The sequence below is a fragment of the Lissotriton vulgaris genome, chromosome 2_2 (genome assembly GCF_964263255.1).
Source record: "Lissotriton vulgaris chromosome 2_2, aLisVul1.2, whole genome shotgun sequence".
Classification (NCBI taxonomy): domain Eukaryota; kingdom Metazoa; phylum Chordata; class Amphibia; order Caudata; family Salamandridae; genus Lissotriton; species Lissotriton vulgaris.
Window position 1 is genome coordinate 2,242,980 of NC_141688.1, and position 14,897 is coordinate 2,257,876.

The window sequence follows — 14,897 nt, forward strand, 5'->3', positions numbered from 1 at the left end:
AAGGTCACATTAAATGCTTTCTCGAGCTTCGACCCAGCAATATATTGGGTAGACATCCTATACTGTGGAGGTCTCAATAATGACCAAGAAGGCTTCAACCTGACTTGGTATTACCATGTAATAAAATTATTAATTCAACCTTTCATGGATGTATGATTAATTTGTACTTTTACAGATTTACTCCTCAGGTTGAATGCAGATTTCACTTCACAAGCTGCTTTTATTCTACTGCAAACAAGCATGGATAGTATGTTATGAATGGCACTACTGTGATAAGTTACGTCAAAGGGTAAGATTTTGCATCATTATTTCTCTCAGCTTAAATGGATTTCTCTAGTAAAGTGCTGAGAGAATACATTTGAGCTGGCAAAATAGAGGCTGGCCGGTGGATACAAGTGTTTTTATTGAAATTTTGTGGATCTTGAAAGGGAGCTCCTGTTTCTGCTTTTCATAAACTAGCTTCCACCCTAGTAGAGGGCGACAACTGACTATTAAGAAACAAAACATGCCACTGACGGAGGTCAAAATGCACTCAATACCCTATAGGAAATAAACCATGAAAGGAGATGATAAAAAATGACATTGATCACCAAGCCGGGCATTCTAGAGTGCGAGAATCGGCGTTCGTTGATACTCTGGGAAATCACAGTTTCAGATGGGTTACCACATAAGCAAGCAGATAATCTACCCTGGACTGAGGGCGGTAGAGTTGTAAGGATTGGTGTCAGTTCTGTTAGAGTGAAGACTGGGGTTCTGGACACTCGTCTTTACACCCTGATCCAAGCACAATGGAGCACGGAAGACAACAAGGAAAAAGTAGCCAAACAGGGTGGAGACTTCCACATACAGCATTACAGTAAGGCTGCTACAGAAAACAAAATTAAACAATTACGCTTTGGCTTACATATTTTACAACAGATGTTAAATAATTTACCAAAAGATAGAACAAGGCAGATAGAAAGAAACAACTTCATAAATAATCAGATTTTGAAGCTGTCAGTGTCCGAGGTTATGACAGCGTAAAAATACATTAGAGCTGGGAGTGATTTAAATATGGAAAGTGCCACACATGTAACAATAAGGAACACGTTAACCTTTCCAGTGCTGAGCAAATTTTTATAATTTTTGCATTTTTGAATTTTACACTTGGCTAGGTCCGCCATCTTAAAGTTTTTCTGGACAACTGATTTGTAATTTTTTTGTGATGTGACTAGTGCTTACTGCTGGTGTAACCCCATGTCCATCTCGCTTTATAAGAGCAAGATAAAAAAAACGGGTGCCGCGGCAATTTCAACATGAACACAATTTTTTCAGAACCGAAGCTTAAAAAAATCAATCAATCAATCAAAACATTTGCAGAACGCACTAGATACCCGTGAGGGTCTCAAGGCACTGAGGGGGGGGCTGCTGCTACTCGAAGAGCCAGGTCTTGAGCAGTCGTCTGAAGGCCAGCAGGTCCTGGCTCAGACGTAGGCCGGTAGGGAGAGTGTTCCAGGTCTTGGCGGCGAGGTAGGAGAAGGATCTGCCGCCGGCCGTGGTTTTCCGTATGCGTGGAACTGTGGCGAGGGCGAGGTTGGCTGAGCGGAGGCTGCGGGTGGGGGTGTAGAAGTTGAGTCGACCGTTAAGGTATGCTGGTCCAATGTTGTGCAGTGCTTTGTGTGCGTGGATGAGGAGTTTGAAGGTGATCCTCTTGTTGAAGGGGATCCAATGCAGGTCTCTCAGGTGGGGTGTGATGTGGTTGCATCGAAGACTTCGAGGACCAGTCGTGCCGAGGCGTTCTGGATGCGTTGGAGCCGTCTCAGGAGCTTGGTTGTTGTTCCTGCGCAGAGGGCGTTCCCGTAGTCCAGTCTGCTGATGACGAGGGCCTGGGTGACGGTTTTCCTCGTGTCTGAGGGGATCCAATTGAAAATCCTGTGGAGCATTCGGAGTGTGTTGAAGCACGAAGTGGAGACGGCATTGACCTGCTTGGTCATGGAGAGGGCAGAGTCAAGGATGACCCCCAGATTGCGTGCATGGTCGGTGGGTTCTGGGGGTGTTCCTAGCGATGTTGGCCACCAGGAGTCGTCCCAGGCTGAGGGGGTGCGGCCGAGGATGAGGACCTCCGTCTTGTCTGAATTCAGCTTCAGTCTGCTCTCCTTCATCCATTCGGCGACGGCCCTCATTCCTCTTTGGAGGTTGGTTTTGGCGGTGCGGGGGTCTTCGGTGAGGAAGGTGATCATCTGTGTGTCGTCGGCGTAGGAGATGATGTTGAGGCTGTGCTGTCAGGCAACGTGGGCGAGTGGTGCCATGTAGATATTGAACAGTGTCGGGCTGAGGGATGATCCCTGTGGAAAGCCGCAGATGATCTCAGTGGTCTTGGAGAGGAAGGGTGCGAGGCGGAAGCTCTGGGATCTGCCGGAGAGGAAGGGTGTGGTCCAGGCCAGAGCCTTCTCTTGGATTCCGGCGTTGTGGAACATTTCAATCACTGTAATGAATAATTATGCAGCCAGCAGATAACTCCTTCCCGACAGTCTGAGGAGGTTGCATATCTATTGTAGGGCTCTTAATATATGTTAGTGACAATTTTATTCTGCGTCTCTCACTGATAAATATATCAATGCGTCACCCAAACCCACACATCAGACTTTAACAAATTTGCACAGAAGACAGAGACTTCTCAAGAAATTGTTTTACCATCCAGAATGTTCACATTACATTTTTTTTATTTAAAAAAAATGGTTGCTGATCTTCTTTTTTGACAATGAAAACATCACATAGAATGTGTTTCTCAATTTCCAGTTGCTGTCTCCTTTGCCTACAGTCACAAACTTGTGAGATGCTGTGTTGTTTCTGACCCTGGGTGGACTCAGGAGGGTACAAACATGCATGAATCAGTTTAGAAGCCCCACTACACTATCCCGTGAGGGTGCTTGGGCTCAGGGTGATGACCGAGTGCAGTGCTTAATTTGAACCCTGCAGTTTCTGCCGCTCAGCACAGCACTTGCTTACGAACACTGGCGCTTATGACTCCTACCACATGATGCCACTGTTTGTGTAATTTAAAGATACACAGAACAACAGTTGTTTATTAATTCAATATAGCCTTAGAGCCTGACCTAGCCAGGCTCTACCGACCATTAAAGGCCCGCCTCAGCTTTAAAGGCCCGAGCCGAAGACAAGGGTCTTTAACAAGGGGGCTGGCCTTTAATGGTCGGTAGAGCCTTCTAAGGAGGGTTCTTAGGCTATTAGAACATTCCTTCCCCTAGAGGACAGAATGTTCTAATTAGTAAAAACAAAGGCCTCTCAGAGCCTGAGGGGGTTTAAATCCCCTCGGGCTCCAAAAGGCCTCCTTTCACAGCAGCAGCTGCGAAGGTATAACAACATTGGAATGTTGGTCTGCAGGCTTCTACTGGCCTGTAGAAGCTCAGAGCACTCCATTGTATTCAAAATATTGTATTGAAACATTTCCAGTGTTCTAATATACATTAAAACAACTAATGCCTGCACCAAAGCCAGTCTTAGAGTTGTAGGGGTCTTTCATATTCTGAATTTTCACACTTTTAGCAGTGTGGGGGTTAGCAGTTGTGTAGATACTGTAATTGGCAGCGGTATCAGTTGCAATGGATGGTGCAAGCTGGAGTGGCCTCCTGACGAGGGCCCTGGTACTTATTTGTTTTAGGAGGGTGAACCATACTCCTTGCGAAATTGGAAAGCAACTGTGCATACTGATCTGATGCAGATTCCTGCTCTTTCGGGTGACAGCGCCTACCCCTACAGCAAATGGAGGTTGATTCCTCAAAGCAATGACATATGGAGCAACCATGTAAGGTGAAGAGCACACTAAGAAATGATGAGAGTAGGAATACAGCAGTGTATCAAACGTGAACCATGATCTACTCGAGCCCGTCTGACCTGGAGAAGCCCCTTCAAGCCACACAGGTAAGTACAGTCAAAACCGCACTGTGCTGCAATAAATAGGCAGTGTGTCCCCCTGCTTGTTCTCCTCATGGGGTTCATAACGTTCTAAGGAGTTGGAAAATTGAAGTGTAAGTATAGTAGACCTGCACATGGAGAGTAGTGTTTATCTAGTATCTGAATAACAACTATTTGGCAAGGAGGGAAACAGCAGTGACCTTGGCTGAATTCTTTCATACTTAAATATGCTAAAGGTGTATTCCTCTCAATACCCCTAAGCAAAGAGTTTTGCTATGAGTAACTGGCTGATAACAAGTATCCTACATCCCATTTCAACCTGTACTCCAGAGGCTGATGGTCCCCATGTCATTCATGTCACCTTGCTTCTGGTCCCACTTTCAACAAACGTTTCTCTGTGCACTTGTAAGAAATATTCCTGATTTTTATTATGGGAGATTAGGAATCCCCTTATGGGTTCCATAACACACTGCTGAGCAACTTAATAACAAAACAATGCCAACAATGCCTTCGAGTTGGTGATCAAGAAATCAAAATATTGCTATTATTATCTGCTGTGCTTTTAAATTCTCTTTTCTGTGGCAATAATGGGAGTTTGTGGGCTGATCTCTAAGACCTACTCACAACAAAGCTAAGCATCTGTGGGCGTCTAGAATAGGCTTTGTACTGGAAGGGTAGCGTTCCGGTACAAAATGCTATGAGCTTCGATTTTTCTCACTGAGTATGTGTGCTGTACAATGGAGCATATATGCAAAATTAGAAAAGTTTTGAGACATGAAAACTTTTTTCCTTCTTTGCACTGACCTCGAAAATGTGCATTTGTTTGCCACAAAACCCTGTCTACAAACTATGTGAGGTTGCATGGGAAAGCCCATGTATCATCAATTGGACACCACCTTCATGGAAAGTGATGCAAAGAAGTTCAATGCTCTGCTTTGCATACCATTTAGTCAACTTTGCATTGCAAAACAAGTTTTGTGGGTTGTAAAGTAAATAGCAATCCAACACTTTATGCCGGTTTATGACTCTTTTGCTGACTTTGTAACAGTGCAAACTGTTGACATATCTGGCCCCAAAAGGACCATGATTAATCTGAAATCAGTGTCAAAGAGATGCTATAAGTAACAGTCAGATTTGGACTTTGATAGACGTTTGTCATTGATGATGCATCTAAAAATTTTAAGAGCTCCCCATTTCCCAATAGGAAGACCCCATGTTACTTACAGATCCAAAGAGTCGGCCTTTGCTGTTCATGGCTAGGAATAATCCACTCTGAACTCCAAACATGCAGACTACCCCTCTTTCCACGGGCGAGATTTCCAGCAGACCTACCATAAAACCATAAAAGTAACACAGATCAGGTATGAATATCTCCACAGACATAAATTAAAGTATTGTAAGTTCCAAGGCATGCTTTGTTTCAGCTGTTTATTGACCTAGTATTTCATTTGGGGTAGAAAAAAATTAATTATCTTAGATCACACTGTTTGTTAGTAAGAAACCAGGTCTGAAATCTGGTTGAACATACAGAGCATCAATTTGCGCACCACACCAAGCTCACCACATATTCTAACGAGCATTGGCGGAGCCAGTTGGTCTGTCATCGGCTGTTAGCATTCTGGCTTTGTAAATACATGTTTTGTTTTTATCATAGTTTTTGAAAACTTTATTGTTGGAGGAGCTGAATGGCCCTTACTATTAAAAAAATAAAATGCTTAAAAGCAAAAATCTTTTTGGGTCTCAAAAAGAACATATTTCCATATTATCCCCTGGCATTGAAAAGTAATACTTTGTGTGTGGATGTGCGCCCCATGAAAGAGCAGAATTCCGTCACTCACAGTGAAATTAACCAATGACTGATGTGACTTTTCCTTCTGTTTCATGCTATATTGGGTGGAAGAAAAATCTGACTGGCGAAACAATAGACTAATCGATGAAGAGGGCTAATTGAAAGCCCCTACAGGTACGTATATGTAGATAACGTTCCTGTAATCGTTGTTTTTTTCAGTGAATGTATATATATATATATATACATATATAAATCCAAGCAAACGATCTCGAACCTCCAACCAGTGGCGAACAAAGACCAGCGAATCCCAAAGTAAGGCAAGATGTTTTATTGCACCAGTTTTAAAGAAGCACGCAGCGGACTGACACGTTTCGGGCGGATGCCCTTGATCACAGCGAAATACAATTTAAAATGCCTTATTCTTATATGCTGTGATGTACACCATGTGACTTGTAGACATAAACAACATACCATAAAGTGGACATGGCTCCATGAATGGACATTTGAAAGAATCCCTTGCATTCAAATTTGTTTTGTAACTATTCCACCATTAAAACACATCTATTTCTGATTGAATTCATTAAAAAGAATGTTTACCTGCATAAATGCAATAAACAAATATAGGTTTTAACAAGCTAGGTAAATACAGTACTTAACGATCTAAAACATTGTATCAATAAGTTAGCACCATAATATAATTGTGCAAAATATCGCATTTTGTAAACAATTGTGCAATGTGCAAATAGTATAACATGTGTTAAAAGTAATATCTTATATACTTAAAAACCACACGGAAATATCATAATTCCTAAAAACTATTCTTTCCATTAGTAGAATGTGCAAAATATCGCAATGTAAACAAATCAATTAATGCATTGTCTGCTAATTAATCCAGGTACTGACATAACTAAATCAACTGACACAATTTTTATTGGGGACATCTAAATTAGATGGCAGCCCCATAGTGTTGTAGGGCCAATAAACCTAAGCTTGAGAGGGTAGATAGATAAAGTGGAACAAAGGATGGTATAAGGGAAAACCAACAAAAACTGCCATGATAGAATCAAATGTGCCCATACAGCTGGATTTAATAAACCAGATCTGTATTACTCCGTGTTTTAAAAAAGTGATAATGAAAGGGTAATTTTCCAAAAGAATAAGATAAATGTGATGAATCATTTCAAATTATATTGTTACATAGCAGTACTAATTCGGGTAAGGGAGGTTCAGAACTAAGAAGTAATAATTTCAGGTGTCCACCCAAAGAAATGCAACAAAGGTTAGCATCCCCTCATTTTTCGTAGAGCCCTACAAAAAATGGTAAAGGTCCTCTGTCGTGTTCAGTCCATTAGGAACCTTACTGTCTAGTTCTAGTATCCTTTTTGATACAAGTTGTTGAAGCATTTTGTCCCTGTCTCCCCCTCTTCGAGGTTTAGGTACAGAGTTGAGTAAAAAATAGGTGAGACACTATAGGTTATTGTTATGTGTACTTTTAAAGTGTCTTGCGACAGGGTAAGAACTGTCATTGTTGACAATTGCGCGAAGATGCTGCAATATTCTGGCATGCACCTGTAGCCTGGTGCAGAAAACATATCTCAGGCCACAGGTGCACCCCAGAACATATACAGCATACTCCGTCTTGCAACTGTAGTTTCCTTTAATGGACAATGGAATGGCACTGAAAGGGGTGCTATAGTGGGTGGTATTTATGCCAAATTTGCACACCCTGCAACTTGAACATTTATAAAACTCCGGCCGGGGTTTGAACCAAGATGTATTTTTGGGTAGTTCAGGAAAAGGATTTGACACCAATGTCCTCATGGAGGGACCTCTGCAAAATGTGACAATAGGATTGCTGGGTAGTTGGGATGACAGAACTCTGTCTGTCATAAGAATAGGCCAACTCTTAGTCAGTATAGCCCTTATTTTTCTTTCCTGACAACTAAATGATGTGATAAACCTAATGTTGCAGTTAGCTGGATCTGTACTTGAATTACTAGTGGAAGATTTAGGCAAGAAAAGTGACTCTTTGGTTCTTTGCTTGGTTTTATTGATTGCCATATTGAGTATCTTGTCACTATACCCTCTAGCCTTGAATCTGGTCACTGCATCAGAAGTACATTAAAAAAATTCCTCTTCACTGTTGCAGATTCGTTTAAGGCGGAGTAATTCGCCATAGGGTATGTTATCTATGACATGACGTGGGTGGGCACTACTCGCATGAAGGGTCGAGTTCCCAGCTGTATCTTTTCTATGGAGGGTGGTGGAAAGTTTGTTTTTATTCGGGGACACCCTAACATCTAGAAAGTCTACATAATCTTTGCTGATGTTTGATGTAAACCTCAAGTTTACTGAGTTGATGTTAAGGCCTGAGATGAAAGTTCTGTCACTCTCTTCATCACCCATCCAAATTAAAGACACGTCGTCAATGTAACGAACCCATAATGCTACATGCTCCAAAAATGTTTGAAGGTGCTCCCCCATGAGGACCCACCTCTACCACCAGCCTACGTGCAAGCACGAATAGCTGGGGGAAAAGCAGTCCCTCATGGCTACACCCCTCTTCTGTAGGTATACATCTTTGCCAAAGACAAAATAGTTATGATGAAGACACCATGGTACAAATTCCAAGATCATTTTGTTGTGATTATAACAATGGAGAGGTCTTGTGCCCAAAAAATATTCTAGCGCTGTCAGACCTGTTTGATGTTCAATGCTCGTATAAAGAGCTTCTATGTCCAGAGTTATAAGTAAGAAATTTGTTGTCCATGGAATATCTTTGATTTTTTTCAAACAATCACCAGTGTCTTTGATGAAAGTAGGTAATTTGGTCACCAGCTCTTGCAGGAAATAGTCAATGAATTGCGCCAAATGTTCTGCCATGCTGCCTATGGCAGAAAATATCGGTCTGCCCGGAGTAGGTAACGTACCTTTATGTATCTTTGGTATTAAGTAAAACCTGGGCATGATTGGTTGGTCAACATTTAGAAATTTGAATTCCTGCATCGATATGAGGCCCTCTCTTCTATACTTGTGGAGCATCTTTTTTAGTGAATCTCTAGCAAGGTCATATTGTTTTGTGTTAGAGATCTGGTAACAAGTGATGTTTGAAAGTTGTCTGTTTGCCTCAGCATTATACTGTACTTGAGGCCAAATCACTATGTTTCCCCCTTTATCAGAGCTGCACACAATGTTTTTATGGTCATTCTCAAGTTTCGAGATGAGGGCCCAATATTGCATTTCTTTATGGCTTTTAATTACTTTAATTATTTTAATTAAGTACTCACCACCAACTGATCCGAAAAGCCAAGAAAACAGCATTCCAAGATCGACTTGACAACAACGCCCACAACAGCAAGGAACTTTTCAACATCGTCAAGGAATTCTCCACCCCTCGGCCAACTCCAACGACATCACCCCCTCCCAAACCCTCTGCGATTCCCTAGCCTCATTTTTCCACAACAAGATTGCTGACATCCACAACAGCTTTGACAACCAACCCGGAAGCCAACCCACCCTACCATCAGCTGACCATCTCCCCCCCGTTAACACCCTTAACGCCTGGAACCCAATCTCCACTGAGGACACCATCCGCCTGATGAATTCCATCCACTCTGGATCCCCCACAGACCCATGCCCTCACCACATCTTCAACAAAGCAGACTCCGTCATAGCTCCGCACCTCCGAGACGTCATCAACTGCTCCTTCAACTCCGCTACCTTCCCAGAAGACTGGAAACACGCTGAACTCACCGCCCTTCTGAAAAAACCAACAGCAGACCCCACCGAACTCAAAAACTACCGCCCCATCTCGCTTCTTCCATTCCCGGCCAAAGTCATCGAGAAAGCTGTCAACAACCAGCTTGCCGCCTTCCTCGAAGCCAACAAATCACTCGACCCCTCACAATCTGGCTTCCGAGCCAAACACAGCACTGAGACCGCCCTCATCGCAGCAACAGACGACATTCGATCTCTACTGGACAATGGAGACACAGTCGCCCTCATCCTCCTCGACCTCTCTGCAGCCTTCGACACAGTCTGCCACAGCACCCTTTTACAACGCCTCAGAAACATCGGAATCCAAGGAAAGGCACTGGATTGGATCACCTCATTCCTCACCGGAAGAACCCAGAGAGTCCGCCTCCCACCATTCAAGTCCGAGGCCTCTGAAATCATCTGCGGCGTACCACAAGGATCCTCACTCAGTCCCACCCTCTTCAACGTATACATGAGACCCCTCGCGGCCATAGCCCGCCAACACAACCTCAACATCATCTCTTACGCGGATGACACTCAACTGATCCTATCTCTCACCAAGGACCCTAGCACCGCCAAAACTAACCTACACGAGGGAATGAAAGAAGTCGCCGAATGGATGAAACAAAGCCGTCTGAAACTGAACTCAGACAAAACAGAAGTCCTCATCTTAGGTAAATCCCCCTCTGCATGGGACGACTCTTGGTGGCCGGAAGCCCTCGGAAAAGCACCCATCCCGACAGACCACGCACGGAACCTAGGCGTCATCCTGGATTCTTCACTCTCAATGAACAGACAAGTCAACGCCGTATCCTCTTCCTGCTTCAACATTCTTCGCATGCTCAGAAAAACATTTCGCTGGATCCCCTCCGAAACAAGGAAAACAGTCACCCACGCTCTGGTCACGAGCCGACTGGACTACGGAAACACCCTCTACGCAGGTACTACCGCTAAACTCCAGAAGAAACTACAACGAATCCAAAACGCCTCAGCCAGGCTCATATTAGACATCCCACGCAACGAACACATCTCTGGTCACCTTAAAGACCTCCACTGGCTACCCGTCAATAAGAGGATTACTTTCCGACTGCTTACCCACGCACACAAATCACTCTACGACATCGGACCAGAGTGCCTCAACTCTCGACTGTCCTTTTACAACCCCTCCCGCCAACTTCGCTCTTCCAGCCAAGCCTTCGCCACTGTACCTCGCATCAACAAGACCACCATGGGAGGCAGATACTTCTCATACCTGGCTGCCAAAACATGGAACTCACTCCCCGCTTACCTTCGCCTCACCCAGAATCACCTAGCGTTCAGAAAGCAGCTTAAAACGTGGATATTTGACAAATAATCCTCCTCCCCTCCTAAGCGCCTTGAAACCCTCTGGGTATGTAGCGCGCTATATAAATGTTATGACTTGACTTGACTTGACTTAATTCTTTTCCGATGTTTCACCTGGTGATATAGTTTTTTCAAATCAGATGTGACTACCTCGTGAAAGGAATCGATGGAGTCTCTTGGCATAGTTGGCATGAAGCAAAAAGTGGGTTTGAACGAGCTCATGCCCGCACCAGATTGCTCAATTTCTGCTTCCACAAGTTCCTGTTGTGTGGACAAGTTACAATCCAAGTGGCTGTTGTCATTGCCCATTTGTTACAAGGTATGTAATTCTTTTGCATCCCGAGCCTGAAGTGTATTGGCAGATGGTTCTATATTTGTCTCTGTGCTGTTATTCAAACCATCTTTTATATTGAAAAACTTGCGTAATTTCAATATTCGTATGTATCGAAAAATGTCTATTCTGGTAGAAGCATAATTAAAGTCTGTCAAAGGGCAATGTGATAATCCTAGGCTTAGTAGTTGATTTTCTGCTGCAGTAAGTGTAGTAGTTGATACATTTACAATTGTTTTGTCTTTTAGTTCTTTTTGCGCCAATATTGATTCTTCTTTTTGGGTTTTTTGTTGCTGTTTGCATTTGTATTTTTTCCGGCGTTCTTTGCGTCTTCCGTTAATTCTGGCCCTTTTTGTTGCTGTGGTTGCCGCCGATTGCGAGGGTGCAGAGTTTGGAGGCGCACACTTACTAAAAAATCAACTTCCTCGCCCACGTTGAGTACCATTTGAGGCCTCCTGTAGTTGTGTTGGTTGAGCTACTATCATCAGAGTATATACTACTGTTGACTGAGTCAGTGTCGCTAATTCCAGGAGCAGATTCTGCATGAACTTCTTGATGGTTCCCCGCTGAAGTAGATGGTACATTTGCGGAGGCATGTTTTTGACTCATTTTTATTTCTTTTGCGTTTTCGAATTTGCGCGCGAATGTGTAGATTCTTCGTTGCTCATAATCATTTTATCGCGCGCAAATTTGTAGGCTTTACGCACTTTAATTTTTTCTTCATGCTGAGTTAATCGTTCCTGTATTGCTTTTCTAGATGCTGCTATCATGTCGTTTGGCTCAAATTTTTGCAGATTTGTATTTATCTCATCCAATTCTTTGAGTAATTCCAAACGATCAATTTCTACGTATTCTATAAGTAGCTTCACCAGATTAGCTGATGCCTCCAAATTGCTTTGACCCCATCTCTTTAACATTTCAGGGTGAGGTTTCTCGTAGCTAGGCGCCAGAAGAATTCGTAAGCCTCGAGGGACTCGGCCCTCCACTATATACATCAACAGTGATTTATGTTCCCACCATTCGGTACACTCGCTACGCATGCACTTTTCCATGCGTTTTAGGAGATCTTTGATTTGTGCTTCATTTGTCGAGGCAGTCGCCTGCGCGCCCGATGCAGTGGCAATCCCCTTGTTGGTTACTTTGGGTAGATTACTGAATAGCTCCTTAGAGGCAGCCTCCTGCCCTCGTACTGTTTCTTCCGACATTTTGCCGCTGCCGCTTTAAGAAACTAAGACTTATGGTGCCGTGTATGTTGGCGAGGGGGTGTATTTGTTGTCCTTGTAGCCCCTCGCTTGTGCCTGAAAACCTCCCCACCGCCTGAAATGCAGATACCGACAAACACTCCACTTACTTGCCGCTGCACTGTTGACAGCTCGCCGGTCCGGTACTGCTTTCCGGCAAGACTCTGAGCATTGTATGCAGCGTGGCAAAGGTGGATGTGGGTGTGTCACTGCAGGCAGGGTCCGTCAACCAAGTTTTGTTTTCCACAAAGACGAAAAAGAGCTGGTAGATGCTGACGGACTGCTTAAAAAGAGTGGATTCGCGACGGAAGCAACCACCTTCCGTCAAATGAATAAATCCAAGCAAACGATCTCGAACCTCCAACCAGTGGCGAACACAGACCAGCAAATCCCAAAGTTAGGCAAGATGTTTCATTGCACCAGTTTCAAAGAAGCACGCAGCGGACTGATGCATTTCGGGCGGATGCCCTTGATCACAGTGAAATGCAATTTAAAATGCCTTATTCTTATATGCTGTGATGTACACCATGTGACTTGTAGACATAAACAACATACTATAAAGTGGACATGGCTCCATGAATGGACATTTGAAAGAATCCCTTGCATTCAAATTTGTTTTGTAACTATTCCACCTTTAAAACACATCTATTTCTGATTGAATTCATTAAAAAGAATGTTTACCTGCATGAATACAATAAACAAATGTAGGTTTTAACAAGCTAGGTAAATACAGTACTTAACGATTTAAAACATTGTATCAATAAGTTAGCAGCATTATATAAATGTGCAAAATATCGCATTTTGTAAACAATTGTGCAATGTGCAAATAGTATAACATGTGTTAAAAGTAATATCTTATATACTTAAAAACCACACGGAAATATCATAATTCCTAAAAACTATTCTTTCCATTAGTGGAATGTGCAAAATATCGCAATGTAAACAAATCAATTAATGCATTGTCTGCTAATTAATCCAGGTACTGTCATAACTAAATCAACTGACATAATTTTAATACATATATATTATATATATATAAATATATATATATATATATATATATTCACTGAAAAAACCATAGGTTTTAGGCCATATATAGTTAGGGATTAGCATTTACAAAACCTTAATTTACTCGCACAAAACCATAGAAATTCGCATATATAGTTAGATGCAATAACTATATATCGCGCACTCGCAATCCACTGCTGATGATGTCACATATTACATCATTCATGACATGGTCAGTGACATCACTGATGACATCACTGATGACATCTGTAATGACATCACTGATGACATCACTGATGACATCTTAAATGATATCACTGATGACATCACTGATGACATTTCATTTGACATTACTGATCACATCACTGATGATATCATTTATGTGGTAATACAATGAACATCTTCAGACTCTAATATAACCTTAGATACAATCAGTGTAAACAGACACTCACAGACTGTCATTTATCCATGGAGTTACTCACACACCTAGTCAGTCATGCAAAGAATCAATCACACCTCCATTTCCTCAACTATACAGTTATACACACCTAATTTCTATGGTTTTGTGCGAGTAAATTAAGGTTTTGTAAATGCTAATCCCTAACTATTTATGGTCTAAAACCTATGGTTTTTTCTGTGAATTTCAATAGTTTTTTAATAGCAAATATCAAAAACTGTCAAATGTCAAGTACGTGATAGGTCAAAACTTTTTCGTGTTTATGCACGCTGATGTGCTTTGAACGCTGCCCCCCCCCTCTTTTCTCTTAGTAGTACTCTCTCTTTGCAGATAGTGAAGGGTAGTTAACGCAGGCCTTTGCCCCCGTTCTAATCCATCGTGTCTGCTTCTCTCTCCATTTGATTGATTGTTATCCAAGCATTTACTGTTTGAGAATTGGTTCTCTTTGGTTCATTCTCTATTTACAAACAAGCACAGAGTCGCAATACTCTGTTTAGTCTTTGCAGGTAGTGAAAAATCGTGTAAAAAAACAAAAGGAATCGAGCAAAATCAGTAGGCCACTAATGAGATCTCTTTTTGACCTAGCTAAAATAGAAACATTAAGAACAACCCTTCATGAGAAATACGAAAATAGTGGGATGAACTGAGCTCCACACGATGATGGCTGCAAGACAGCTCGGCTCCGCCACCCACCCCACCCAAAACAACGACAAACCCTATGCAAATATTATAAATATATACAACACACCAGCAAAGTAACAGGGTAAAACATTTTATTAAATAACTATTTACATAACTATTTTATACTTTTTGTTGCCCGATCCGGCTAGCTCAATCGATCGAGCATGAGACTCATGCACTCTGATCTCCTTGGTCTCAGTCAAGCATCAATGCTAAAATTTTAATACATGAGTGTTCGTTCATGGTTTTGGTCCCTGAGTTGCTTAGATGTCACTGCCTTGCACAAATGGCATAAGTCCTGGATGTTGGGTGCCATACTTCAGAGTTCTGAGCAGCTCTTGTAACACTGTCTAAACCTTATTTGCACCTGCTGCAGCT

At 42.5% G+C, this 14,897-nt stretch overlaps 1 protein-coding gene across 1 annotated transcript in view; it reads right to left on the bottom strand.

The window, feature by feature from the left end:
* LOC147728923 (fibroblast growth factor 4A-like) overlaps window positions 1-14,897 on the bottom strand; it is a 219,463-nt gene that overhangs the window by 147,321 nt on the left and 57,245 nt on the right. Inside the window, exon 2 of the mRNA XM_086959850.1 lies at window positions 5,137-5,240. Within this exon, the coding sequence (XP_086815976.1) occupies window positions 5,137-5,240 (104 nt within the window). The remainder of the gene's footprint in view (window positions 1-5,136; window positions 5,241-14,897) is intronic.